Source organism: Penicillium chermesinum, assembly GCF_028974085.1.
Source record: "Penicillium chermesinum strain IBT 19713 chromosome Unknown utg000003l:1.0-5111272.0:1.0-5115320.0, whole genome shotgun sequence".
Lineage (NCBI taxonomy): Eukaryota > Fungi > Ascomycota > Eurotiomycetes > Eurotiales > Aspergillaceae > Penicillium > Penicillium chermesinum.
The window spans coordinates 1,981,014-2,008,178 of NW_026695313.1; the positions used below are offsets into that span (position 1 = coordinate 1,981,014).

Sequence of the window (27,165 nt, forward strand, 5' to 3'; positions counted from 1 at the left end):
TGCTAGTCACCCTTGACGATCCGGGCGTTCTAGGTGGAGCTTGTAAGAATGCAGGGAGATTGGCCGCGCCGCTCTGGGATTCGAGGAGGAGCGAAGAGGCCGGAGATTCTCCGTGATTCCAAGGTTGGGAGCGAATACTTTAGTCAGGAAGCCCAGACCTTTTTTCTTTCTGTCTTGAAACGAAGGAAAGCATTATCGACGCCCAAAGACTGACACACATGACGTGTATATCACATGACGCGTATATCACATGACGCTTGATAAGGTCACGCGATATCATGTGACCTGGCCTCTCTGAGCCTCGGCTTCTCCACATTAACCGGGTGGGGGGTAAAAGCAACAGGGTGCTATTTATTATGGAATACCCCAGGTTTCACGGGGGTTACGTTTAGACTCTTCAAGCTCATCTTACCTTCCCAAAAGGAACTCCATCAATCATGTCTGCCGCGGCACGCCAGCGCCTCCAGGCTCTCAGCAAGCAGCTAGTAGAGGGCATTCCGGACGAGGGCACATTTGAAGATATCCCCAAGATTCGACATGTTGCTGGTGATTCGGTAGGTCCGTAAGTGCTCCTCACAACCCTTTCATTCGAAAATGCTCCAAACTTTCCCTAGAATCTTAACATAGGGCAAACTTAACAAGTTCCCAGCTAACATGAATACAGTCGGACAAAGGACAAAGTAGTCATCGTGACAGGTCAGCAGTCTTTATACTAATACTTGATCCGAATAAGCTTTGTTACTAAACTTTATGGTTAGGAGCAAACTCTCCGACCGGAATTGGTCGTGCCAGTGCCCATCAATTCGCCCACAATGGCGCCAAAGCAGTCTACATCTGCGATTTCGCCGACTCACACCTGGCTACCCACAAGCGGGAGATGGAATCACTCTATCCAGGAGTCGATATACATACGCGCCAATTCGACGCGGGCGACGAAAAGGCAGTGGCGGGCGTGATTGACGAGGCAGTTGCGAAGTATGGACGCCTGGATATCTTCTTTGCCAACGCCGGGGTGGTGGGCCAACCGAAGATTTTCACCGACATCGGGGGCGAAGACTTCATGAAGACGATGAAGACAAATGCGCTTGGGTACGTCAATGCCCCACTACCGAGAAACGGGGCGAATACTAACAAGCTCAACAGCGTCTTTCTGGCTGCAAAGTACGCAGCGCCAGCGATGAAAGTGACCTCAGCCGAGAAGCCCTACCCCGGTGGCTCAATCATCGCCACAGCCTCGGTAGCAGGTCTCCGATCGAATGCTGGGTCAACAGACTATTCTGCTTCCAAGGCAGCGGTGGTCTCTATTGCACAGACGGTTTCTTACCAGCTCGCTGGTAGTGGCATCCGGATCAATGCGATCTGCCCAGGACTGATTGAGACAGGCATGACCCAGGTCACCTTTGACCGCGCCCGGGAACGTGGTACCGAGCGCAAGATTGGCCAGTTGAATCCTACGCAACGTGGCGCGGTCGCGGATGAGGTGGCTCGAGTGGCACTGTTTTTGGGCAGCGATGAAAGCAGCTACGTTAATGGCCAGGCGTGGGCAGTGTGTGGTGGACTTAGCGCGGGCCACCCGATGGTCCCTGGGAAGCTGGCGTAAACGGGGAACGGGTGTACGCAGTAACCAAATCCCCTGCAGGTGCTTCATCGGATCTGCGAAGTCTTTCCAATCGAGATCTTCCGAGACCAAGGCGATCGCGGAAGCTGATCCGTCTTGGAAGATCCATACACATCCTGATACATCTGACGGCCGACCTTCAATTCGAGAATTCACTACTACGGCTTAGTGGATAGTGTATAGCTTTAAATTATTGAGAAATTTGAAATTGCCAAAAGGTCCGACTTCCCAATACAGACAGAGCTGGACTTGCCCCCAGGCAACTGAGCCAGACAAAGCCGATTATAGACAAAAGGAAATGAAGGAATGCATAGCACAGTGGAGACACAATAACGGAAACACATCCTGCTGCAAGGGGGAGCCCGCCATGCAGGCGTGTGGATCGAAATGAACTGCAGGATGGCGTGGCCCCCTCAGAAAGATCAATCTTCATGGTTCATCCCAGGGACCAAGCCCCGAGAGCCCAAATACCAAAATAGTAACAGATTTCCTCGTATGACAGGAAGAACAGGATCAATTTTTCCACAAGAAACAACTGCTTCCACAGTAATAAACAAGAAAGACGGACAAAGAAATATGGGGATATAAAAAAGTATCAAAATAATCGACACCGTAAAACGAAGCGAGACGAATTTAGACTACGCCGGACAGCCAGACCGTGTTGTGCGCATCAGGTCACAGCACAAGCCACAGTGAGAATTAAAAAGAAGAAATCAGCACCACGCCCCAAGTTGAAGAAGAAAAAGCAATCCAGGAAATCGATGAATGGGAAGATCGTCTCAGTAAAACGTTGCATCATCCGAGGCCTGATGAGACATTCTACGAGATCACGCGGGAGGTCTGAGGCCGCATGAGGTCTTCGCTGGCCTGCTTGGACAGGTTGCCGGTTTCGGTATGCTGGGATTCAACTTCGTGAGCGTGCTCGTCGTCATCCTCGACGATGCGGGTAGGAATCTCGCCAGTGGTGTACTGCTGGCTGGACCGCTCGGGGTAGGTGGAATTGCTCATGTTCGACATGGAGGTGCTTGAGCGGTTGTGGATCAGATCCGGCGTTGGGGGGAATGCTGGTACTAGCGCGGTTGTCTGGGTGGAGAGAGTGGTTGTCGAGGTCGCTGAGCTCGCTGGGGGCGCGGGTGGTGCGGCCGTCCATGGTGCTCTCGTAGTCGGAGACGAGATGAGGCTCGAGGTTGTGGTCCTTGTGTTCGGCCTCGTCATCCTCGGCGTTCTGAGCGAGGTGCAGGCCCTCAACAGCTGCGGCGCATTGGTCACTGATGCTGCGGATGATCTCGGCGATGGCGTCCGTCTTTTCACGCAGGTAGCGGTCAGCAACGTCATTGACACTCAAACGGGCGATCTTGCGGTCCTTATAGGTGTTCAGCATGTGTTGCTCTAGTGCAGGGGTCATAGTATTTACCGATGACTTGTGCTTGCCCTTTCCTGCATCTTCCTTCTTCTCTGTGGCCTCCACCACACCGTCTTCGTAGCCCTGCTCGATGCTCTCGGAGATTTCAGATGAGTTTCCAATAGAGCGCACAATGTGCTCCATGTGGTGGCTCTTGCCGTTGATCAGGCTGCGCAGGTGCAGAACCACGCGCTGGGCATCATCACGCTCGCGGGTGAGGGTAGAGTTGGTGTGCTCGAGAGCACCAAGCTCCTTGTGGTTGCGCTTACGCTCACGCTCAAGCTCCTCAGCGATCTCTTGCTGAAGAACCAGAGCCTCGAGAGCATCGTCGCGCTGCTTCTCGGTGCCAGAAAGGCGCAGAGTAAGGCGAGCGACATCATCCTTCTGTTGGTCAATAAGGGCGGTAAGGCGACGGTTCTCACGCTTGTGGTTCTCAATCTTGTTTTTGAGCTCAGTGGTCTCCTTGGTGAGCTGCTCGGCGAAAGCCTGGAACTTGAGGAACTGCTGCTTCCAGGTCTCGAGCTCCTCAACCAGGAAGTTGTTGCGTTTGGTAACCTTGCTAAGCTCCGTGTCCATTCGGCCCTTGAGATTGATGAAGTCTTGCCAGGCCTCCTGGGCATCACGAGAGTACTGGTTCCGCTCACGGACGATCTCATTAAGGTGACGCATAGAGACCTTGGTCATCAGGGGCTTCTTGACAGCGCCACCAAAGATGGCCTTCATTCCGGTGTTGCGACCGAGCTTCTCGCAGACGTGGTCCATGACGCTCATGACAGCATCCTGATTCCACCATTCGGGCTCCTGGATGCTCTCAACCTCACCACGCATGACAATAATCTGACCAGCAGGGATAAGCTTGCCACCGGCGTAGGCCGAGCGGAGGTGGTTGGGAACACCGGAGGGGGTAACATCGCCATTCAGGGCTTGAGTCAGACGAGTGATAAATTTGGTGCGCTGGCCCTGGGTCAACACATCGGGCGGGCTGGAGGTCAGAACGAAGTTGCGGTCCAGGTCCACCACCAGAGCATCGGAAGGAGCATTGAACAGTGTACGGCACTCAGCAGTCACACCGAGAATGTATGGGCCAGGCTCCTGCACAAGGTCTTTGACGTGACGCGCGTGAACCACGGGGACGTACAGACCACTCCACTCATAGACACGGACGCAGTAGCGAATGGTCTCCGCGGCCACAGTCAGCATAGCGGGATAGTGACTGACGAAGATGATACGACGAGTAGGCGAAACGGCCGCCTCCATGACACCAACGATGTTGGGGATGGACAGGCAGTTGAAAAGGGGCCACATGGCGAAATTCTGGAACCCGGTAGGGGATGAAGGGAACTGGTAGCAGAGGGCGTAGTCCTTCATGTCGATGCGAACCAAGTCGTTGAGTCGGGGCGCAGGGAAGCTGAGAATACGAGAAACTTCCTCGGCGTGGAACAGGTTGGTGGCCTTGTTCCAGTGAATCCACATCCCACGGAGGTAGTCTCCCAACAGGTCGTACAGTGGGTAGCGGGAGAGGAAACTCAAACAGTAGGGAATCCAATACGTCTCGTCAGGATTGTCGTAAAAGTCGGCTTCAGTCTTCTTGCGCAGCTCACGGATGGTTTCAGCACGCTTCTCATCAGCACGGGACCAGACGCGCAGCGCGATACCGTACAGAGTGTGGGAAGAGTCCTGCTGGAGGACGAAAGCGTGATGACCACAGTGAGGCTGGCTCTTGCCAGTGCAGATCTCCACATCGTGCGGGAAACAAGCCTATCGAGGGAAGAGTTAGTCCATTGTTATTGCTTTGGCTGTGGGTTCCCATTTGATCCTGAAGATCTATGAAGATCGGGCGAGGGGAAGAGGGGTATCATATAGAACCTCGAGAGTTCTTCTCAAGCGTCCCATATCGATATCACATACCCGCATGGCCGAATGCAGAGATCGAGCAATCTCATTATCCTGTTCTAGGCGAGGGCTGCTGCCCAGAATCTCCGGGAGCCAGAATTGACCAACGGCGCCCTTCATGTGGCCAATCTTGCCCTGTGCGGGGGCGGGAGCCTTGACCCATTGGGAAGGCTCCCTGCCCACACCACAGACCATGTAAGCATGGGTGAGGGTCTTAGGAGTGCGCTGAGCCGCGGGCTTGACGTTCAGGGTTGAGGGGATTGGTTGGGTGATACGAGAGTGTAAAGAGGAGGTGCGGCTTGGGACGACCAGCGAATTTTCTCCCTCGCCGCGAGTAGCAGGCCGGTCCCGGGTAGCCGGCCGGGCATAAGAGGTATCTCGCAGAGATGGACCCATTGTGAAGTTGGAGTGTCTTGATAGAGCGTCTGGAAAGTCTCCCAGGCACACTGGCCCTCAAATGTGCAAAGGAGGCGTTATAAGAAATAGACAAAGAGAATGTGGAGGACCTGGAATCGGATAGGTCACAAAAAGAGAGAGCGCAGGGTATATTCTGCGAAGGTCGGGGGGGGGGTTTACAGAATGACACAAGCCATTTGAGAAGGGAATTCGAAGTACTCGACACCGAGAACAAAGAAGAGAGAAGTTGAATTAGGGGGAGCAGGGAGAAGCTCCGGAAGTGCAGGGCCTACGAAGCTAAAAAGACCCAAAAACGACTAAAAGAGGCCATTAATCCTAAGGGGGCAACACATGGTCTGTTCGAGCAAGAGCGAGCCGCGCAGGAGCCAGTGGGAGGCGGGAGACGAGGTGGTGCACCCCCACTTAGGCCCGGCTCATTAGAGCAGAAATGGAGAAGTCGAGGAAATTACAAAAAAAAGTGGATTCTCTGGCTGCTGGATTGGGGGGGAGTCAGGGGTTGTTCAGGTCGGTAACCGTATTGTATCCAATCTTACTCTCGATCCGCGAGGCCTTCTGGAACTCTAGACAAAGTCCAAGAATGTGCGTCTGTATGTCCTGCATCTTGTCTGGGGTCGCAATCCCATGTTTCGTCCTTGATGATCCATTGGAACCTCATGGTCCTTTTGGTCCTTTTGGTCCTTTTGGCTCTCGAGGTTGAGAAGGCTATACCACAACTAGTCCCCCCCGAGGGCCGTTAGCGAGTCCACTCTCCCCCTTTTATGGAGGCGATTCATCCGGTGACGCAGGTCAGCAAGAGCCTTGGAGTTCTGCAGGGTCGATCCAGGTAAACTACTCTGTAGAGACTGATGGCTCACATCCTTAAATCTGGGCTCTGCGGTTCCAAACCTGCCCAAGATCCCCCCCCTCGCCGATCGGTGTACAAAGTTCTGAGCGGTCGCAAATGAGGGACCGCTATGGACGCGGTGAATGCTGCGGACGCTGCGGATACTGCAGGGCCATCGTCCTACCTGGCCTTGTACGTCCCTGCGCGCGCTCGTGCTTTAAGGTGTTCGTGTCTTGCCTGCGCGCGGCGAGGGGAGCAGTTACATTTACGGTACATTCCACTGACAGTGTTGACAAATACTTTCGAAATCCGTACTCCGTGTACACGCAACAATGAAAGCCATCACAATCACAAGATTGGGCCTCTCACACCGGAACCATCCACGGGATCCTTCTGGATCCTCCACGGTTCGGGGCCTGTCACTCCAGGCCCGATCGCGTGGGAAGGGATCGACAGTGCGTAACTCTGTACGGAGTAGAGAAAAAACACTTGACCAGAAATCAAGGTTCCTGCGGATTCCATGGTTGGAGGAGCGGGAAAGGCCCCATTTCGGCGTTTTGGTCCAAACGGTCTCGACTGGCTTCGCAGGCACAAAGAGCCTCCGCGTACACTACATTTGATACAGCTCTAGGTAGGGGAGGGGGTTTTTTGATTTTTAACAGAACATCCAGGGCAAACAGTAGGGAAGGCTCGACGTGCTCCTGGGATCGGGAGCTAATGGCTGGCTGCATTGCGCACTTTTCCTCTTTTGATCCTTCGAATCCTGTATTCTCCGAGACTCTCGAGTTCTCCTTATCTGCTCGTTACCGGAAGTAATCCCAGTCCTGCCCCGCTCGAAGCACGGCTGAGAAGAAAGCTGAGCGGGCCCCGCCTGTCAAGTCGCAGAGACTACGGAGTACACGACAGAGTTCGAAGGGCTCATCGTAGGGAACGATCGCGAGCAGGGGCCAACGGAGCAGCCCGGACAAGCATGTGGCTCCAGGTACGATCAACCCACAGGAAACCTTCGTCCATGCCCATTTCCACTCTGGCTTCCACTTGAAACCTTGTCAATGGACTTGAATGGTAAGCCGAGCGTGTGATAACAGGCATAAGCGAGCATAATCATCACAGGAGTCTTCGATCGACCCACCGGTGTTTCGCGTGGGACGCGCCCCACGTCCCCCAGCCGTTTCCTGCGACCAGCTGAACAGAGAGTGAGTATTCAGCACTGCGTACAGTCACCCGTGCGAGGCTGAGTACAAGTATTCCCTTCGACTCGGCGGCAAAGGACTCTACTCATATATATTCTACGGTATGCTATTACCTTTTTTTTTTTCTTCTTATTTCACCTCCACTTTCGAGGGCGGTCCGCATCATGCCGAATCGGTAGAGATGGCCCCTCAGTGCCGAGATTGTATGTATCAAATTAAATGCAGGCGAATACGCTACGGCGCTTTCGGTATGGGCTGATATGGTCGAGGAGTATTTATATGTTAAAAAAAACTCTGGGTCAATTGAAAAACCCCATGATTTTTAGCAGAATTTTCAAGTTGGGCGCTGTTGGTCGAGTACTGACCGCGGATACTCCAAAATATATCGGGAGAAAAGCCCTTAAGCTAGCTTCACCTTCGACGCTAATTCAATGGAGACGCCATCGAAAGCACTTAGGGAATAATAGAGTTCAATTGCAAGCTTCAATCCAAACCTAAAGAAAAGCTACTGATAAGGTGGTGCCATACCATCCCCGTTCAGGGGGAAATCGAAGCGCAAGTCCGTACTCCGAGTACCACTAGTGGATGAATCCGAGTTCGACTTTGGTACCGGTATACTACGATATTTTGCAGAGTTTGACTTCACTGCTATCCAATGTATTACTGGGTATCAAATTAATGCAATGACCCTCTCCCGGATCACAGGGTTATCCAAGCCAGGAGCAATCATGAAAAGACTTCACTGAAACACATAGATCATTCCTGCTCGGTCAACGCTCACGACCATTCCGTAAGGCTGCCTCAGAACAGCCACATCCTGAATAATATCCAGATGGCTTCGCAGCAATTGTTGCTGCTGAAGGCTGATGACGGTACTGCGGGGTGGGCGGGGACTGGCCCCCTTCCGCGAAGGAGTCCCTGTACTGCCGCTCGGGCCGCTGGGGAGATGTTCCGTGGCAACGAGCAGACTGGGGCCCGGCTGCGATAGCTCATATCGAGGCCTTGCAGCGGGATTGCCGTCCGATGCACTGTCCAGACCGCTCACAATCATGGACATCTCCGGGCGATTGAGGTCCCAGAATCTGATCTTGCGATCCCATCCCGCTGACACAATGAATCCATATCGACTTCCGGAGGACCTGTCGTTGTCTGGAACATTCAGCCCGACCGTGAACGCCGATGTACCAAAGCGATCGCCCGAAATGATGCCATTTTCGCCGGCCGGCATAGTGCCCGCGGCAGCAGGACTGGCAGTGGCAAAGCGACTGAGCATACCCTCTGGTCGGTCTTCATCAACGGACCAAGCCTCGAAGTCCCGCGGCTGATGAGATCGAGGCGCGGTTCCGCGGGGAGTGCGTTGATCTCCCCCTGGAGTGGTTTCACCGCCATTCAGCGGCGTTGCTTGGTATACCTCGCGGCAGCGGAACCGCTCGATATCCCAGACAGTGATTTCATGTCCGCGGCTTCCGCTGCTAGAGACGCATACCCAACGGCCACGGGGTCTTGTAGGATGTAGATCGATCCGTTGAATACTGCCCCAGCCCGGAAGGCCCCAGGCCTTAAGCCGAACCCGGAATCGCAGGTCCCATAGATCCAAGATGCCGTGTGTCGTGCCAATTAGAAGCCATGAATGACGGCGGTCGCAGCAAAAAGTGGTGGGTGTTCCATGGTGAACAGGGTTATCTAGAGTGAAGCTCGGCATCATGGTTTTCATGTCCAGAGCAATGATTCGACAGGTATTGGTAGCAACCAGTAGAGTTGACTGGCCCTCGTCCCGGAAGTGCTCCATCCATACTGCATATTCGGGCGATCCATTGTCCGCCATTGGCAGTTGGTACTCGCGGACGCGCTGAAGTTTACCATAGCGAGCGGTCTCGTTAGTCTTATGATAGTCGACTCGGACGGCATGGATGGTACCGTCCGTTGCACCGCTCACAAAAGTGTAAGTGTTCTCGACAAAGGTCAACGACTTCACCCGGGCGCCTGTTGCGTGGCGATGGGTCTGGCGAGAGCGCGAGGCCAGGTTTCTTTCCAATCGAGTTGTATCCCAGACCTTCACCGTGCCATCATCCGATGCAGTCACAAAGAAAGCATGATCAGGAGGCAAAGCAATTCGGTTGACAGGACCGCTGTGCTCACCGAATGTAGTTACCAGGTTGCCCTCGGGTTTCCAAGGTTTGTCCGGATCTTGTGCTGTAGCTTTACGAATCGGCTGTCGAGGGTCTAGCTCTTTCACGTAGGGGCCCAAGTCAAACAGGTCGGTAGGATAATTCTCTTCAAAGACGTTGTCCAAAAGCTTCAACACCACTGGGTCATCACCGGCGTAAGAATGGTTTGCACGATACCGCCGGGCAGGTGGGGCCATTCTGCGCTCATTTGCCTGGGAGAGCTCCGATGGCTGAGGGCCCCCCCCTCGTTGGACAGGAGCGTCAAGCTTTCCAAATGCGTTCGTTGGGATTGTACTCGTTTCAGCAAAGGCTTTCGAAGTCTCGTTCCGGCCGAGTAGATTAATGGCGCTAGATTTTCGTTGAACTCTATCCGATGGACCCCTCAATGATAGGGTATCGCCATTTGTTGGTGTTGTTGCTAGCGAACTTCCCTGACCGGAGCTGAGCCGTCGGTCGCGGTTCTGACCGTCTGAAGCTGGGGGTGATAATGGACGGGACCCGGGGCCGGCGGCAGGAGATGATGCCGCCGGTGAGGAGGAAGATGAGCCGGCCCCAACAGCTCCAACGCGAATTGGGCGCGGCACTTCTGCTTCTTTGTGCAGTTGAGTTCGTGTTCGAATATGTCGGTGTTGAGCGTTGGAAGCCCCTTCGATGGTAGTAGAAGCATCGAGTAGTGCATCTGCAATCGTGCGCGGTTTGGTTGCTTCCGGCCTGGGGCTCTCTGTTCGGTCTCGAGAAACATCTTGTTGAGGCCTCTCGTTGAGGTTCTTATCGAAGAACACTGTCTGAGGGGTAACTCCATGTTGACTGAGGCTGATAATGTCGCTGAGTGGGAGAGCAGGCTCAGGATCACTATCTCTTGCGTGCCTGCGTGAAACCTTCCATATGTAATCCTTTAGTGCCAGGAGTTTGCCCTCATCTTCGACAGTCATCCCGAGACTACGCAACCGGCTAAGCCATTGCTCATCTTCTTCATTCCTAGGCTGGGAACCCATTGAGAAGGATCGCCTTGTTCTGATGCCATGGGAGCCGGGTTCAGAGAGGTTAAAAGACCTATCACGGCCACTTGATCTCCAGAAAATGCCCCTTTCTGCTTTAGATGCCCACACAAGAGCCATGTCATAAACATTTCGGGACAAGGGACGTTTCAGCGAGTCCAGAATTTCCACTTCAGAGAACCCTGCGGCTTGAACTTTCAGGAGAGGCCGGATCAAAGGTGTCAATATCGAGTAAATATCAGCCATAGAGAGGAACTTGGTAGATTTCACCACAAGATTAACTGCTGCCTCTCGAATCCAGATGTTAGGATGGGCCAAAAACCCAACGGTCATATGGAGCAAGTCCCAGGTGGTCGATCGCTGAAACAGGCCTAAATCAGCCATGGCCGCAAGGGACCGGATCACCTTTTCGACCACGAATTCCTCACGCTCGGTCATCGACTGAATCATCAGAGGGAGAATATAGAGCTCTAAGCTGGTACTCCCGACATATGCAGCAACGCCCACCACGGTCTCGAGGAAGGCGCATTTCAATATCCAATCTCGATCATTCAGATATGTATTCAGGTGACTCAAAATCACTTCATTGGCTTTGGTGTTGCCAAAGAATACGCATAAACTAGAGACGGATCCCAAAAACGTTCGACGAACGGAGGCATCTGTATCGGTCAGAAGCGCTTTGGTGTGAACCTCGAAATATTCCAGAAGGTCAACCCGTGCAACGTCGTAGAGGTTGTGGTATGTAGAGTCCTCGCTCCATCGCGGTTCAAAGCCAACAGGAATTATTGCGGTCAGTCGGCTATCAGAACGCAAAGCCTGGATCATATCTAGGAACCTCAAGGAGAGTGGGCTAGTGACGCAATACATGAGGCGTATGCAGCGCGTACCATGGGACTGGGGTGGTGTCTATGGGAGGGGATAAAGGGTTGAAGTCGTGGGAAAATGTATTCGGAGAATAGGTAGGCATTGACGGGCGAGACAACGCGGACCATCTCCAACAGTTGGGTCAGCGTGCGGATTGCTGCCACCCGGACTGTATCGGTTTTGTCTGCTAAAAGTATCATGATATATGGCAACACGCGGTCGAGTCTGGCATCATCAGACAATCTTTCCGAAAACGCTAGAAGGATATCACAGGCTTTGATTCGGGCCGAAGCCTTGGAAGTAGTCCGCAAGTTGGAAACCACAAGCGTAAGGAATATCAAAACGCCTTCATCTGATGAGGTTGATGGCGATGTTCCTCCACTGGGCAGATCGAGTTTGACAGGGAGTATGTCACCCGTCAGTCGAACTCGTGTAGAATCCGCATGATCACGAGTCCCACGCGGCGAGGTGCCAAGAAAGTAGGATATCTTATCGAAGTCCAGACATATTCGTTCGATCCGATCGTCCGGCTCGCCACGATTGGCAGATTCAGCTTCCACCTTTGTTCTCCCAGACGATGGGTCTGTCATAAGGGACATGTACTGATGAAGAAAGCTGTAAAAATACTCAGGGAAGGCTTTATTCTTCCAGAAATTCAAGTACTCCTCTGCCGAGTAGCGTGATTCTGGATCAAGCTGAAGCATATGCAGGATCAATTCCCGGATTTCGGGATCCTCAATCTTCGAGAGCTGGCCATGCTCTGGACTGTATTCGCCCTTCCGATACTTGTACATTTGGCTCAGTGTGAAGATTGGAGACTCGAGAAAGAGCTCGGCGATGACGCAGCCAGCACTGAATATGTCCATGGCCCAGTTCACATGGCGATTTCCTGGCTCTTCACCGGCAACCAGGAACCGCTCCGGAGCTAAATAGCAGGTTCTTCTTCCAGAAATATCGAAGTAAAATGAGAAGTCTGCAGGGTTGTCTTCCGGAAGGAATGTTGGTTTGAAAGAAGAAGAAAAATCAGATAGGTAAAGCCAATTCCAGGAAGTCACCAGGACATTCTCCGTCTTGATATCACCGTGGAAGATATCCAGCGAATGGCAGTCCCTTAGAGCGCATAGAAGCTGGAAAGCGACCCATTTCTTTTCGATGTCCTCTAGAAATGGCCGAGTGCTATGAAAGTTGGTCAACAGAATTGATTCACCGATTCCCCAGGAGGAAGCACTTGACGTACCTCATACGGTCATATAGAGAGCTATGGATATACTGCCGAACAAGATAACCACTGGTGTCAGTCTCGATGATTCTCTCATAGCTTAATGCATTAGGCACATCTGATAAGAGCTCCCGTTCGCCTGTTCCCGAGTTAGTTTCTGATGGAAAAACACCTGTCGAAATGCTCTGTCATACGGCGAATATCTTTTGAGTAAGGTTCCAAGTCCATGGACGGATATGGCTTCATGATCACCTTGACAAAGGCCAGGCCATTCTGCTGTCTGGCACGGATGCTTTTCATGAACCGTCCCCCGCCCATGGACTTCTCATACATGAGGTCTGAGAGTTCGGCCACATCGATACCCGCCGACCCTGCAGACAGGGTAGTAAGGGAGTATCCTTGTCCCATTCTGTCGGCTCATTATTTCATCCCTGCGACATCGAAGTGAGAGATATGGAGGATCCGGGAATCGCGATTCGCTGACCCGGAAGCCTAATAGTCACCTGACTGCGAAAGGGAGGCGGTGAGCAACGTAAACACCCTGGGGCATTTGCTTCCCCTGGGCTTGCCTTTTAACTTTTGGTTAGGAAATGATCCAGAGCTAAAAGAAATGCTGTGCGAGACCATCTAGAGCATTATCTGTGATGTTTCCGATGCGGCTTCGCGACTGAAATCACCAACGGCCCGAAGACGCGACTGCGTAACAGCCAAGACTGGCGAAGCTTAGCGCAAGGCCGCTTTTTGCATATTTGAAGTATTCGCAAAACCGGAGAAAGAAAGCTCATGCCATTGACTACGAAACGGTCTATTCGGCATCTACGTCCACAACTTCGGCTGTCGTTTGGTTGCGATAGCGTGCGTCTTGCACTTCAAAGTCAATACGTACTTTTAGTAACCGCAGCTAACGACGGCCCATGTGAGCTTTTCCTTCCATCATGGAGCTAAGCATGATTTCGACTGACCATATGGTCATTCCAACCATCCATACCGAGGAATCTCTGTTCGTTGTGATTTCGAAGCTTTCCGAGTCAGTCGTACCCTGCACCGATTAATAGTGGTAGTCAATCTCATGAAGAATCTAGATTCATCACTACAGCTGTGGGTGAGATCTCATTCTCTTTCGAACATATGCCACATGAGCCGCGCGGGCAGCAACTCCGTGAACTGGTGCATAGGCTAGCCAGGGACAGCCGCAATCCCTTCATTATAATCGCTCTCATGATTCTCAAATATGAGTTTACGAACATCCCCGACGACGACTGGGGGTTAAATGAGAGCAGAGGCCAGGCTTGTGAATTTGTTGCCTGGCAATTCCTGTGTCACCTAAATGCGAGCGAGGCCGTTGAGTTCTTGCTGGAAGAACTCCCAAGACCCAGAAGCAATTCGACAACTATCCTTGAAATAGAGAGGGGAGAATCTGGTTTTGGGTTTACTTGCGAAACCGAAACCACTCCTCTTATATCCGGAGCATCTAGCCCACTCCCCTCTCCAGCACTTGGTCAACGGACGCGTCTCGCCCAGAACGCGAGCGGCTCGGACCTTGACGACTCCGAAGGCCAGGGAAACGACGTCTCACAATATTCTCAATTCTTCGGGCTGAACGCGCTTGAGGTTGCAGCTGTTGGTCATGCCAAAAAGTTCCTCAGTCAGCAAGTCATTCAACGAGTCGTCAATGATATATGGAAAGGTGAAATTGTTTTCTGGGATTCACTCACAGTCAACTCGAAGAAGAAACCCCAGCGATTCAATAGAAAGTGAGTATGAACTAATAGGATGACTTGACTGCATCAATCATGACTCACCTCTTTTGATTCAGAACCGCAGATCCATATTCACGTCTCAGGGTCCCCGTTTATCGGAAGATGTTCGAAGCCGCCTTTTTCCTCTCTTTCCTTTTTCTGTACTATTCAGTACTCTTAGAGAGGAGAGAAAATGGGATAGGGAATTTTGAAGTGCTGATGGACATCTGGATCATTGCCTTTGCTTATGATGAGCTCAGTGGGCTCGTCGACGCCGGGGTCCTCTTCTACCAAATGGATTTCTGGAGCCTGTGGAATCTGGGAATTATCGGGGTCGGCCTCGTCTTCATCATCACAAGCAAGTGAACCCTAAACACCCGTTCCCCACCAAATCAGCCTTACCTGACGCACAATTCCATTCTCTTGCATGAACATGCCCATATGATCTTCAATGCTTGAAAGCTGACGGCCAGAGTCATAGGAATCGTCGGCTTGGCGAAAGGTGATACCTACATTCTCGACCTATCATTCGACATTATTGCCCTGCAGGCATTATTCCTTGTTCCCAGGTGAAGCCATATGCACTTTCTGTGCCCGGACCTCAGCTCTGACTCAATGCGTCACCAGGATCTGCTCTCTTGTGAGCTTGAATGGATACTTCGGGAGCCTGGTAGGTTGAAATTGCGCCAGTAATGATCAGCAGCCTCATATTTTTCTGACTGTGGCGATGATTAGATTCCGGTGCTGAAAGAGATGGTATAGTTTCTAGCTGAAACACCAGCGGAGTGCCCGAGGCTGACAACGGACTCGCCGTTAGACCAAAGCATTCCTTCGATTTTTGCCGATAGTAGTGGTCTTGTATGCAGGTATGCATTTGGATGCACAGCCTCTTTGGAATCAGGAAAGTGGCTGACAGGGAAACCGAGGAGGGCAGCATTCGCAACAACGTTCTCACTTCTGGCTCGCGACCGCTTCTCGCTCAAGCAAATGTCCTTCCTTTTGGTGAAAGTGTTCTTTGGGTAAGTCGGTGTGAAACCCTGGTCTTCAACCGCCTCTTCTTGCTAATACAAGGCAGTGCTGGAACCCTCGGTTTGGTAAGTGGTTTCACGATCTATGACGAGGAGAGGGCTTTGACCAACTGTGGCTGAATTGATTGGATACAGGATAACGCTTCGGAAGTTAGTCTCCCGCGCTAAGCAGCTGTCCTGCAGGTGAAAGAGTTTCATCCCTGCAGATTGACAAAATGATTGGCTGTGGCGTTTAGTTGACTGACGCGCTAAATTAGATCTCCCCGATCTTCGGCTACGGCTTGATGTAAGTTCTTCTTTGACCTCCACGCCACAGCCCCAGAACATGGTAGAAGGGAAAACAAGAAAGAGGGAGAAAAAAAGGGGAAAAAAAAGGAAAAGGGAATAATTTCCGCATGCAATTTCAATCACGTTTTGCGGTCCAGATGACGTCCAGGGCAAGAATTGGCTCTTGCTGCGTGTTGGCCCCACAATAATTTCCACGCGGGGGCTGCATCCGCGTGTGAACAGATGACTGACAGCGATCTCTGTAGGTTGATATTCGTGTCGATGAGCAACATACTACTGCTATCGTCATTGATCAGTTTGATGAGCATGAGCATGGAAGGAGTATGTTTTTCTTTCTTTCGAATTTGTTATTTCATAATGCGACTGCCGAACCCTGAACTCCCCCATGGTTCGACTTCGAGCTAATGTGGAGTAGGTTATGCGCCATGCCCGCGAGGAGTATCTTTTCCAGTAAGTACGGTTCTTCCCCCAAAAGGGAAACTCCTCATCCCCTAGCGTTTATTGCATTTGCCGTTTGTCGGGGTAAACCTCGCTTATTTGACGATGCCGATCGCTATTATGTCCTTTTTTTTCGATTGGCTGATACAACCCCAGGCTCTCTATCTACGTTCTGGAGAGTAGTAATTCCCGGCGCTTGACCTATTTCATGCCACCCCTGGTCAGTTATCGACACATTTTCAGCTTCTTCCCGGATTCTAGAACACGGCGCTGACTGCGAATCCCAAAATCCGTACACAGAACCTAATCCCACTCCTTTGCATTCGTCCCATGCGATTGATTTTGTCAGCAGGGACTGTTCGCCGCGTGCGCATTGTCCTGCTGCGAGCAACCCATCTTCCATTCGTTATGATGATTTGGGCATATGAGTCAGATAGACCGCAACCACGAAAGTCGCAAACTTGGCCACGTCCCTTGGCCACCGGACGACGTCACGGGACCTCTTTCGGCGAGCCTAGTCGACGTTCCACATGTCTCGACCTGCATTCCTCTGAACACGAGCACGCTAATACGGATCAGCGCGATGTGCGTGAACCAGACCTACGTCGAGCGGGAAAAGCTGAGCTCGTAGACGTGATCGACGCTGTCGAACGGCTACGGGTTGAGGTGGCGCGCGTAACTGCGACGCTCGCAAAGCAAGAACATAGCGATTGATATTTTCTACTAGATGTAATTACCCCGAGATTGTTCAGAAATTCAGATCTGTTGAAGTCTTGAATGCTCCCTCATTAACCCCCCCCCCCCCCAAGAAAAGGCTCTCAGAAAAAAGGGGGTGGAGAGGCCGGGGAGTACGTGCAGGCGCTTAGGGCCACGCACGCCATGTCAGGTCAGGCCTTGCCTTAGTTTCGAGCAAGTGGGTTTAGCGGCCGCCACTTTGACATCCTCAGAACAATCGTAGTCCGATCGAGCTCGCGCGCCCTGGAAGGAAAGAGGACCAGTGCTAGTTTCGGGTCGAGTGCGCCTGAAAGAAGATCCCTTGATTTCCCGACTTCATACCCCACCCCGGTCGATTCCTAAACATGTTTGACTCGCACTCATTGACGAGCAACCTGGACGAACCAACGGTCATGACAAATACAGTTTTCTCCAGTGGGGGAGTGGAGCGGAAGACCGTGTACAGATGGATCGAACGGAAGGATGCTCCCGTGTGCCGTGAGCATCCTCTTGGGCAAGTTTAACCCGCTCAAACATGAAATGATCGTCAAGCGGTTTGGCTCGACTCTTCACGTTCCGCAAAGTCTTCTTTCCCCTTTGAGATGGCGGCTGTGTCTGCTACTGGCCACCGGGCTCCCACGCCAATGCAAGCTAGGAACCGAATCCAAACCGCTGGGCTCTGGATTGGCCATTCACAGCCCTGGATTGTCTACTTTTTCACCCCGTCGGTCTGGTCTACCAACAGCAGCTCGTCCCGTGCATGCACGAGGGATGTTTAGTCTGTCCCAGAACAACTGATCGGAGGCGCCGTTACTCTTGGTGCGCCTATTCGCAGCCCTCGGTGGTTTCGTCTATTATTCTTTTTTCGATTATTACTATTTTGCGTTATTATTCTGCCTTCTTGCAGCACATACCTCATGTACGCTGTCCTTGTAGGGCGAAGGTTCCAATGCCTTTTGTTTTATTCTTATTTTTTATTTTATTTTTTTTAACATCGAAATTCACCGTTGTTTCTTTTTTCCTTTTTTCTTTTCTTTTTTTTTTTCTAGCTGTGCTGCGCTGTCTACCCTACTTCAGCTAGGCAACTAGCCCCAAAGAAGATAGCCAACTTATTAGGAAACTCATATCATTTGATGAGGAGTCGGGCTTCTCAGATCATTGTGCTCCGGCGCTAAAATCTGCTGCATGGTTGCGGGCTTAGGCTGCTATCGATCTGGTTCTGGACAGGGCCTCCTCCCTCCCCCCCCCCCCATGCCTGTTAGTGTTTCCCCCTCCCCACTTTATCTCCTACCGCATTTGCAAGGGCTCTGCTCTTGTTTTTGGTGAAATCAGCCTTGTCTGTGGAGGCGTCAGGCCATAGAATCTTCACTCTTCGTCAATCTTCATGCGGTGGCACTCCTCACCAATGGTGCTGTGCCATTCTTCACACCCTTCCCTCAGCCACATTTTATGTATAACGCTCCTTGTCACCAACGGTCGAGTTGTTTGAGTCATTTGTTATTTATACTTTACACTGTCGCTACCTCCCGTGTCCTATTCTTTACATATAGACCTGCTTCGGTTGACCTCAACACTCTATATAACGAAGACCTGTTTTTGACGCCCAGTGCTTCTACCCACGGCACTATGAATCAAGCCCGGGGACCCCTTCACCGCGCCTCTTCGATGGCCCCGTCGCTGCCTGAAGACATGCTCTCGCTAGATACCAGTACGACGTCTGAGCTTTCATCACCTATGTCGACCACGCTTTCCTACGGCTCGCATACGAGAGGATATTCCAACCCCGTTGGTCTGGGTATTTCTGGCTGTGGCACTGAGCTTCACATGAATCAACTGAGCCAGTATCCTCACTCGAGCTCTTTCGACGCGACTCCGCAAATGCCACACCAGATCATGCCCGCGCACGACTGCTACAGTATTCCCGTCAAAGTTGAAGACTATTCCCACGAACCATTCTACGGCCTCTATAATTATGTCCCGGAAACGACCCCTTCGCCAATGAGCTACTACGGCTCTCATGCTATGAGCGCATCGCCGAGTTACAACTCGCCCATGGAGATGACCGCGCCCCAGGCACCATTCTCAGTACCTGGATCAGGCTACTGGGCTTCTGCCTCTCGTGGACCCATGACGCCGCCAGACATGGGCAGCAATCCCACTAACACTATCGCGGTCGAATCCTGGAGCCAGCACCTCTACCCATCTAATGCTCCTGTCAACGCGATGGCGCTACCAGTGTGTCCTGCTCTATCAATCACGCCCGATACCTACTCTTCTACCGGGGCAATGGAGACGAGCCCGGCGGAGATGTCCCTTATGACCCCTCCCAAACCTGCTCCAGCTTCGCCCAAGCCTCGGAGGAGGTCCTGTGGGGAGGACGAACCTAAAAGGAAGAGCTCAAAGACCTCCAAGCGGAAGAACAGTGGCCCGGCCACTCCCCCGAGGAGAAAACCCCGTCCGGATGCGAAATTCCCCTGCAAATTCTGCGATTTCAAATTCACCCGGCGGTCCAATTGTTCAGAGCATGAAAAAAATGCACGATCCGAGGAATAAACGACACTTCCTTTGCTCGCAGTGTAAGAAGACCTTTGGCCGGAATGCAGATCTGAACAGACACATCGAAACTGTAAGGGAGATCATCGACATTGGCCCGCGTGAGCCGCATGCTGACCGTGCTCTAGATCCACAACAAGATCCGCAAACACATCTGTCAATGGTGCGACGTTCGTTTCTCCCGCGCCGATTCTCTCGCCAAGTAAGACAAAATACCTGTTCGCAAGGGATCCGACTTTGAATGCTAACAAGGGGTCCATTTACTTAGACATTGGGCTGAATGTGACAAATCCCCGCTTACCAAACCAGCGACAGCTACGGGGAGCTCCATGGGGTCTGAAGCTCAGCCAAGTCGACCAGGGCCCGGTTCCAGGCGACGCTGATCTCTACACCCACATCGCTCCATTTTCTTTTCCTTTTTTTCTTTTTCTTTTTCTTCTTTTCTTTTCTTTTCTTTTTTTTAATTTGCAAATACTGTACATTGAGCCTGCTGGACAGAGCCAAACTAGCGCGCGGTTTCTCCACTTCGGTTTTGATTGGACTCCTAGTATGGCGCACGACCTTTCGGGGTGTGTCGGATTGAGCATAGCGTACAGGCTGGACCTACATTCTGTTGTCATTGCATTTCGGAATATGCGGTACCGTAATGTACCTTGGGAGGTCTTCTACTTGATCATTGATTTGCTTTTTCTTTTCTTTCCCCTTTCCCCCCATTTTCTTTTTTTCCATTTTCATTTCTGTCTGTTGGTTGTCTGTTTTTGTTGTTCGCGCTTCTATATGCATATCCGGAGGATTTCGTGGGCGGCTCTGTCATTTAGCAAATTCGAACCCCTGTATTCTGTTTGTTACCGTGTGATATCAGTGCAGTAGATACGCTGGCGCGCGGTAGGGTGGAAAAAAAGCGGGGGCTGCACTTTGTCTTTGTACGATCTCGGAGTTAGCAGTCGCAGGATTGGCCGGCTCGACGGCTGCATTTCCCTTGCATCAACCAACAATGCACTCTAAACAACCACCCCCAACGTGGGAGAAAAGCACAAATGCTCATGATCTACGAAGTCGGGGCCACAACGCTGTGGAATCTTTGGAGCAAAAGTCTGGACCCGCACTCCACAATAAAGTGGAATCACACGCTAGTTGACTCCGTACGGGGCCGAGGACGACCGTCCAGAGATTCCGGCAAGATTGGCTGGAGACAAAGCCGTGAGCGATTTCTTGAAAGGGAATCTCATTGCCCGGGGCATTTTCCCGGCACAAGCGCCTGTCCCAAGCTCCTTCGCCTCCGAGCTATCACCAACGCTATTGTGGTGTGCCGATCCCCAAGCGACCAGGAGAACCAAAAAAAAAAATAAATAAATAAAAACATTTGAGCTGTTACAACGGAGCCCCCGGTACCGCGGCAGTTGAATCGGTAAAAAGGAGACATGTGCTATTGCCAGGTGCACAACCCACAATATCCCGTAAGAGACGCTTAATGTGGCTCTCGGCCCCCAGTCGAGATCTTCAAAGCCACCTTGTCCTCACCAGACCGGCCTCTTCCAAGCTAAACCCCTGAGCGATCCCTGCATTTGCTGTTTTGGTCGCCATCCGGCGACCGGTCATTGAAACGGTCAACATTCGGTTAGTGTGGGTATTGATTTTTCTGGGCACTCGGCAGGATGGCTTTGTCCCCTATAGGCTTTGTTTCTAGACAGGCACTCTTGTCTGCTCCTCTGTCGATCCCGTTGTGGCTCAACGCAATCTAATGCAGGAATACGAAAAACGATCGAGGTACCCGAGGCATACTTCCTGTATCTCAATCTTAAGCGTATTCCCAAAATAGAAAACCAAGCAGCCCCGATGCAAATGAAGGGGGCAAGCTCGCGGATCGGGCAACCCGCAGAGCTCGATGTCTCGAATCGGTCAAGTGCAGACGCTGATTTGAAATGATAGGCATTAGTCGGGGTCTAGTGGTTGGTAGATGGAGAATCCTGTCACGTAAGGACTCGGGAAAATGAAAGCAGCATTGGAGGGTTGGCAAGGAGGGGGGGAAGCAGCCAACTCAGCATGATCGGCAGGTGGGCCAGGAGAGGGGGGAGCTTTGGTTTGGGGCTGGTGTGGGAAGGAACCGTTGCAGTCTTTCATGGGGTTGTTCTCGGTTAGTCAAATTATCCAGTTCTTTATGAATTGTTATGATCGGCGGACTTTCGTCCGCGAAACAACCGACCAAACAAACAGTCGCGAGAATAAAGAGCCGGGAGGGAAAAAAAAGAAAAAGAAAAAGAAAAGCAAAGCAGCCAACCACAATAAAGGCGGGAGCCGTGCAACTATTCCTCTCATCCTTGTCATTCTGAAAGGGTCGCATTTCAAGAACGAAAGGTGGGTTTTCGGGCTTTCCAGAATGCGCTTCGGTCGTTTCTCCACGGTTGGGCAGCTATCGACAGGGGCCATGATCAGCCCGTTGAGATCCCAGATTTGAGTTCGGGCGCTAATGGTTGCGTGAAGACAATTTTGATTTTACGGGGCAAGGGAGGCCGTTTACAGAGTAGTTTTCCGTCGAAGGCTTCCACGGTGACGACCTGGGCGCCCCGTTCCCAAAACAAAGAAGAAAGAATCCCCTCCAACAAAAGCTCGAAGCCACCGACAGGGATCCTGTATCCTGCAATTTCAGTTACTGAACAGACCACCACCTCGGACCATGCCAAGTAACAGTGGGAATACTCGATGGAGCCAATTCCCATCACCCAACGCTATTTCTCCGCCAACCCATCCTCTCCGAACGCCCTCAGGCTTGTTGGACTATAGATCCGGGCCACGCGCTGGTGATACGGGGGACCGGCACTAGCATGACATGCATCTACCGTTGGATTTGAGGATCGAGTCAGGTCGATCACGACACGTGGGGACGAAAAGCTCTACAGAGCACGAAAATTTAAGGCGTAAAAAAGCCGCATATTTAACGTCTACCCTGCCAAGTGGCCAAGGTCGGGGATAAAACGGAGTACGCAGCATGCAATCAAATGTCCCCGTCCGATTTGGAAAATGCAAAGGACTTTGTGGGGTTTAAGCCTGTTTTCGGTTTGCCCGTTTGAGGATGTCCATGGATTCAAGTTACACTGTGGCTCTCAATACGCAAACATCTGCCATTCAACGTTCATGGCATGAGTAGAGGCCAATTCCATCTCGCGTTCCGTCGTATCCGAACGGGTCATGCCTGTCTGCGAACACGATTCGTTGAGGGCTGATGGGCGTGTAACCAGGGGGGGCTCCATCCTTGCCTCTCTATTCATGCCGAATAAGAACCTGGGACTTGGGGGATCCCTGCTCTTCTGACTTCATGATCTCGTCAGAAAAACTACCTTGTCCCTCCTCGACGGGTATTCCTTGGGCCCTGTGGCCGGAATTATTAGACGACTCGACGAAAATCAAACTGGGGAAATAGTCTGTAAAGCTCACTGTTTGATTGATCTGTCCCGATGGTCATAGGAGCGAACAGCAAAAGTCGTGAAGATCAAAAGAACGGAGAGACAAGACACTGTAATGTAACCTTTTTTGGTACTCGGGGGCGTCAACCTGTTGCCAAACAATAAGCGGCAGCCATGCTTGCAGCACGTAAGCCATTTCGTTCATGCTGCCGATGACTAGAGCTCTTTCTTCATTGTCGTCCGAACAAATTTCATGAGCCCATCTATGGAGCCCAGTTAGATTGGCTGAGAACTTGCATTGTCTGGCTTCTACTCACGCCATGCATAAACCACTCAGTCCATATCCCGCGCCAGAAAGGATAAAGCACGCCCATTTCCATCCTAATGGAATGTTCCAAGCCGCTAGAGAGGCCTCGGTTATGATGTTGACCACCTAGTGTATTGGTCAACATTCCACACGATTGCTGGAATAAGTTGAGTCATAGTTGCCACTCACAGCACCAAATATGATAGGCGGCCATCGGCTGCCATGGAGAAACGTGTCCGAAGACCCTTACTTGGTCAGTGCATGCTCTGTGACAGAGTCCACGTATACTTACACGCATAGGCGAGTGTCGTCACCACTTGAACGGCATAAGTGGTTGTAGGGTAGGCATTGACCTGACTGGTCGTGTAGGAAGGGTTCTTGGAGTCCTTGAGGAACCTAGCCGTGAGTTAGGAAGGCTAGTCACCTAGAAAGTCACAAAAAGTCACATAGACTCACTGCTGGAAAACCGGTTGGCCGCCCAAAGAGGCATTGTTGAAGAGCCTGAGATAAGGTTAGTAAAATATAATAGCTAGGCCGGAGCCCTTGCCGTACACATAGAGTAATGTGAGCAAGTAGATACGCCAGGAGAGGAATATCTTCTTCAGCTTCTGTTTTGTGTAAGGCCCTCTGGTTTGCCTGCCCTCGAGCTCCATCCGCTTTTGTGCAAGCAGGACCTCCTGGTTCGAATTTTAGCATGGTTCTTCATTCTCTGACAGATCGTGAGCCGTACATCCTTCGTGAGATACCATGGATTAGAAATCTCAGGCACATCTGGTAGAACGAAAAACCCAGCCAGTGCCACTGGAAGCGATATAATCCCATTAATCAAGTAAAGCCTGCGATGATGTTAGACCTTAAGTTCGAACTAGCCGTGGCAATACGTGGGGCGTACCATTGCCAGCCCTTGAAGCCACCACGCCCCCCCAGATGGAGGACCCCGTCCATGAGATAACCAGAGAACATGCTGGCTATTCCACTGCTGGTATGAAAGATGCATGAGCGTTTTGCCAGCTCGTCCTTACGGTACCAGGATCCAATGATATACTGCATCCCAGGGTAGAACGTGCTCTCCGCCAATCCTGAAGTAAATCTGGCAGTTAGTCGAAGTCCAGAGGGAGGCACTGGCTGGATTCGTTCCTCAGGCTTACCAATAAGGAATCGAAGAGCATAGAACTGCGTTGCGGTATTGCATCGCGACAGGGAAAATGTCAAAATAGTCCACAGAAGCTACGTCGAATTAGCCGTTGACGTCTTCCATAGGAGAGATGGTCGTACTTCAGCTGCCGGAATCCAGTAGTGTGGCTTGAGCCGCGTCAAGAGAAGATTACTGGGGATTTCGCCAATCACGTAGCCTACGGTCCAGCAGGTCTGCATGTAGTTCAGCTGGTTGCCGTACATGCCCAGATCTTCTTTCCTAGAATATGAATCGAAGTTAAACCAACCACGAGGCAAGGCGATATTGTTTTAAACGTACATGCCTGATACGAAAGCATTATTCAGGTTGATTTGGTCCAAATACTTGATAAAGTATCCTGATTGCCGACGGAGCCGTTGGTTAATACTAGCACTTGCTTGATAGCTCGACGGGGTCTTCTTACCAAGCGACGCAAATGTCAGAATCGCGCAATCCAGCTTGAAGATTAAGCGACGTTCTTCGGGCGACTTGTCGAACGTGTCCCAAATATAGCTGACCCATCTCCGCTTGGTTTCCTTTTGGACATGCGGGATGGATGTGGTGACCGCTGCCTCCTCTGCGCTCAATTTTTGCGCCATGTCTAATCTCCCTTGAGTGATTGCTGGTAGAGAAACTACGAGGCGATATAAGCCAGTAGCAATCCGAACGATGGAAAAGGAAACGCCGGAGTGTCCAACCGGCACAATTTCCTGAGATCATACGCAGTCCCCTTATGTCCTCGATGCGTGCTTACGAGTTGCTGCGAGATACTTGAATCGCGTGATCGGGAGGTTTTATGTCCTCATAGCTCGGGTCGCGGGGGGGTTTCTATTTGGAAACGACGCTCGTTGATGAGGGTGTAATCCGTTGTGACTTGACGATAGTGACAAAGAGGCCTTTTCCAAGTCTCATGATTACTTGCAGATGTACTAGTAGTTTGTTGATTGCTTACTGCCGGCCATCCGGAATATCGAACTTGGCATCATGCCCGAGCTGGCTTCAGGTTTGAGATCACCGGTTGTGCAAAAGCTCGTCATCCCTTCCGAGGATGGTGTGCGGGTCACATAATCTCGAAACTAAGCTAGAGTACTTTCAAAACATCGAAGCTATGGATCAACTCCGAGCGGCAAGCTGGAATCAATGATATTTATGTACCCTCTGTAGGTCTATGCGGAAACTTCTATCTCGGTGGGTCTTTCTAGGTCTTTACTAGTAATTTCCGCCCCGGTGATACCAAAGAGCGTGTTTAGCCTCGCAACTTGGGCCTTCTTAGCCTCACGCCAGGAAGAGGAATGGCCCTCAATCTCCGGAAGGCCCTGGGAAACCCTTTGGGGATTAATCCATTCCAGAAGCTGGTTTACGTATTCTTCCTCTACCCCCTTGAGGGAGTGGAATTCCCGTCTGTATCCTTTCGCCCGCACCCGCTCCCGGTACTCTTCCCTCATGGCACTGGGAGATGGCAGTTGTGCTACACCAGAGAAATGAGCAGCAACAGCGATAGCCTGGAAATCGAATAATGAAAAGGTCGCGGTATAGAACGGTACGCCTACAAAGGCCAACGTGGAATCCGGAATATAGAATATATCCCGGTGCAAGTTGTGAACCTGCGTACCGTCCGTAATCAACACCAAATCATCCGCTTCCGTCACGTCCAGCGAGTTGTTGTTGAATTGCGGCAAGAATGGGAACGTCATCTGATATCCCGTGCAGATCACGATGCGATCGATCTCCTCCAATACCTCTCCGGTTCTCAACTGTGCCGTCAGAGGCAAATGCTCCAACTCCAATGAGTCCGAAGCCTGAATGTTAAATGCCTTGACCTCTGCGATTCTGGAAGCTCCAGCAGGTAGGGCGGTCGCAGGGAGATCGAAAGTGCCGTTGCGGGTGCTCTGAAACACTTTTCGAGCAACTGGATTGATTTCTTTGGCTATATCCGTAGAAGAGACTGCACCTCCTATCAAGAGGACATTCTTTGCTGCTGTCAGCAGTGTGGATGGACTCATTGGAGGATCGCCCTCACCTTTCCTTCGAAGCCCTCTGCACTTCGGAATGATTTCGAGTGAGAAATCTTAGATGGCCACTTTTCCTTTGCCTCCGCAAGGCCGGGAATATCAGGAATCAGTGGGGTGTGGTAATGGCCCGATGCAACAACGACCGCATCGAAAGCCTGTGATGCTCTATTAGTCCGATGCCATCGATCACGAACTCCGAAAATGACTAACGGATGTGTCTTCTTTCTCCACTAAGCTGTCCGCTTGGGGGTCTTCTTGCAGCGACTTCCAAGCCACGTGCCATTTGGGACCATCTTTATAAACATTTGCGACTGAAGCCCCATACAGTGTGTGCGCCTCAACACCAGTCTTCTTTGCCGTATCCTGGATATAGTCTTTCAGCACATTGTGCGTGACGTAGTCGGGGGTATGATCTGGCCAGCCATTGAGAGTTGTCCGCAACAAGGTAGTCGAGATATTATTGGTCAAATTGACATAACATGGCCTATTGAAAGGAGATTAGCCCTAGATCTGCTGGAAAAGACATAGACGAATCCAGATACCCAGGGGGGAGCATGAATCAAGCTCTGTCTTTCCTTCCCGTCTCTTTCGTCTTTCACGTAGACTTGCGGGTGGCTGGGCTTCGGAGCAGGATATCGCGCTTCAATTGGCACTCGCTTGTCATAGACCCTGATAGCCATTAGCCTCTATCAAACCGAATTACAATTCGGAACCGACCAAACTCCGCCTGCGGCATTACTTCGCTCAAATACCGTCACGTCTATCCCAGCCGCCAGGAGGTGCGCAGCACTGACGACTCCCGAAATCCCTGCGCCGATCACTGCGACACGTTCGATCTTGCTGTCAGGCATGTTCCAGCTTTTTTTTTTCTTTCTTTTTTTGGAGGTTAGAAGAAGTTGAAGATATTGTAAGGGTA

At 51.5% G+C, this 27,165-nt stretch overlaps 10 protein-coding genes across 10 annotated transcripts; 6 read left to right on the forward strand and 4 right to left on the reverse strand.

Annotated features, from left to right (window-relative positions):
* Positions 1 to 437: 437 nt before the first annotated feature.
* On the forward strand, positions 438 to 1,600 carry N7468_003649 (SDR family NAD(P)-dependent oxidoreductase; the record flags this gene model as incomplete). Its single annotated transcript, XM_058472946.1, has 4 exons — positions 438 to 562; positions 665 to 696; positions 759 to 1,089; positions 1,144 to 1,600. The coding sequence occupies 4 exons, from the start codon at positions 438 to 440 to the stop codon at positions 1,598 to 1,600; spliced, it is 945 nt and encodes a 314-aa protein (XP_058331949.1).
* Positions 1,601 to 2,437: 837 nt separating this feature from the next.
* Positions 2,438 to 5,309, reverse strand: N7468_003650 (DENN (AEX-3) domain protein; the record flags this gene model as incomplete). The annotated part of the gene is made up of 3 exons (XM_058472947.1): positions 2,438 to 2,602; positions 2,634 to 4,778; positions 4,929 to 5,309. The coding sequence occupies 3 exons, from the start codon at positions 5,307 to 5,309 to the stop codon at positions 2,438 to 2,440; spliced, it is 2,691 nt and encodes an 896-aa protein (XP_058331950.1).
* A 974-nt stretch (positions 5,310 to 6,283) lies between these two features.
* On the forward strand, positions 6,284 to 6,616 carry N7468_003651 (uncharacterized protein; the record flags this gene model as incomplete). The annotated part of the gene is made up of 1 exon (XM_058472948.1): positions 6,284 to 6,616. The coding sequence occupies one exon, from the start codon at positions 6,284 to 6,286 to the stop codon at positions 6,614 to 6,616; it is 333 nt and encodes a 110-aa protein (XP_058331951.1).
* A 1,469-nt stretch (positions 6,617 to 8,085) lies between these two features.
* N7468_003652 (ubiquitin-binding serine/threonine protein kinase VPS15) lies at positions 8,086 to 13,003 on the reverse strand (the record flags this gene model as incomplete). Its single annotated transcript, XM_058472949.1, has 4 exons — positions 8,086 to 11,328; positions 11,400 to 12,552; positions 12,614 to 12,734; positions 12,790 to 13,003. The coding sequence occupies 4 exons, from the start codon at positions 13,001 to 13,003 to the stop codon at positions 8,086 to 8,088; spliced, it is 4,731 nt and encodes a 1,576-aa protein (XP_058331952.1).
* A 720-nt stretch (positions 13,004 to 13,723) lies between these two features.
* Positions 13,724 to 14,700, forward strand: N7468_003653 (uncharacterized protein; the record flags this gene model as incomplete). The annotated part of the gene is made up of 2 exons (XM_058472950.1): positions 13,724 to 14,349; positions 14,412 to 14,700. The coding sequence occupies 2 exons, from the start codon at positions 13,724 to 13,726 to the stop codon at positions 14,698 to 14,700; spliced, it is 915 nt and encodes a 304-aa protein (XP_058331953.1).
* Positions 14,701 to 15,321: 621 nt separating this feature from the next.
* Positions 15,322 to 16,802, forward strand: N7468_003654 (uncharacterized protein; the record flags this gene model as incomplete). Its single annotated transcript, XM_058472951.1, has 8 exons — positions 15,322 to 15,353; positions 15,410 to 15,428; positions 15,498 to 15,512; positions 15,620 to 15,648; positions 15,947 to 15,971; positions 16,066 to 16,100; positions 16,245 to 16,308; positions 16,350 to 16,802. 8 exons carry the CDS (start codon positions 15,322 to 15,324, stop codon positions 16,800 to 16,802), a joined length of 672 nt encoding a protein of 223 aa, XP_058331954.1.
* Positions 16,803 to 17,285: 483 nt separating this feature from the next.
* On the forward strand, positions 17,286 to 17,600 carry N7468_003655 (uncharacterized protein; the record flags this gene model as incomplete). Its single annotated transcript, XM_058472952.1, has 1 exon — positions 17,286 to 17,600. The coding sequence occupies one exon, from the start codon at positions 17,286 to 17,288 to the stop codon at positions 17,598 to 17,600; it is 315 nt and encodes a 104-aa protein (XP_058331955.1).
* An 867-nt stretch (positions 17,601 to 18,467) lies between these two features.
* Positions 18,468 to 19,355, forward strand: N7468_003656 (uncharacterized protein; the record flags this gene model as incomplete). Its single annotated transcript, XM_058472953.1, has 1 exon — positions 18,468 to 19,355. The coding sequence occupies one exon, from the start codon at positions 18,468 to 18,470 to the stop codon at positions 19,353 to 19,355; it is 888 nt and encodes a 295-aa protein (XP_058331956.1).
* Positions 19,356 to 22,613: 3,258 nt separating this feature from the next.
* Positions 22,614 to 24,836, reverse strand: N7468_003657 (uncharacterized protein; the record flags this gene model as incomplete). Its single annotated transcript, XM_058472954.1, has 12 exons — positions 22,614 to 22,722; positions 22,891 to 23,019; positions 23,074 to 23,189; positions 23,253 to 23,308; positions 23,356 to 23,459; positions 23,520 to 23,564; positions 23,616 to 23,740; positions 23,794 to 23,899; positions 23,956 to 24,142; positions 24,212 to 24,290; positions 24,339 to 24,477; positions 24,538 to 24,836. 12 exons carry the CDS (start codon positions 24,834 to 24,836, stop codon positions 22,614 to 22,616), a joined length of 1,494 nt encoding a protein of 497 aa, XP_058331957.1.
* Positions 24,837 to 25,403: 567 nt separating this feature from the next.
* N7468_003658 (putative FAD dependent oxidoreductase) lies at positions 25,404 to 27,100 on the reverse strand (the record flags this gene model as incomplete). Its single annotated transcript, XM_058472955.1, has 4 exons — positions 25,404 to 26,207; positions 26,258 to 26,404; positions 26,460 to 26,733; positions 26,967 to 27,100. 4 exons carry the CDS (start codon positions 27,098 to 27,100, stop codon positions 25,404 to 25,406), a joined length of 1,359 nt encoding a protein of 452 aa, XP_058331958.1.
* Between the last annotated feature and the right edge of the window lie 65 nt (positions 27,101 to 27,165).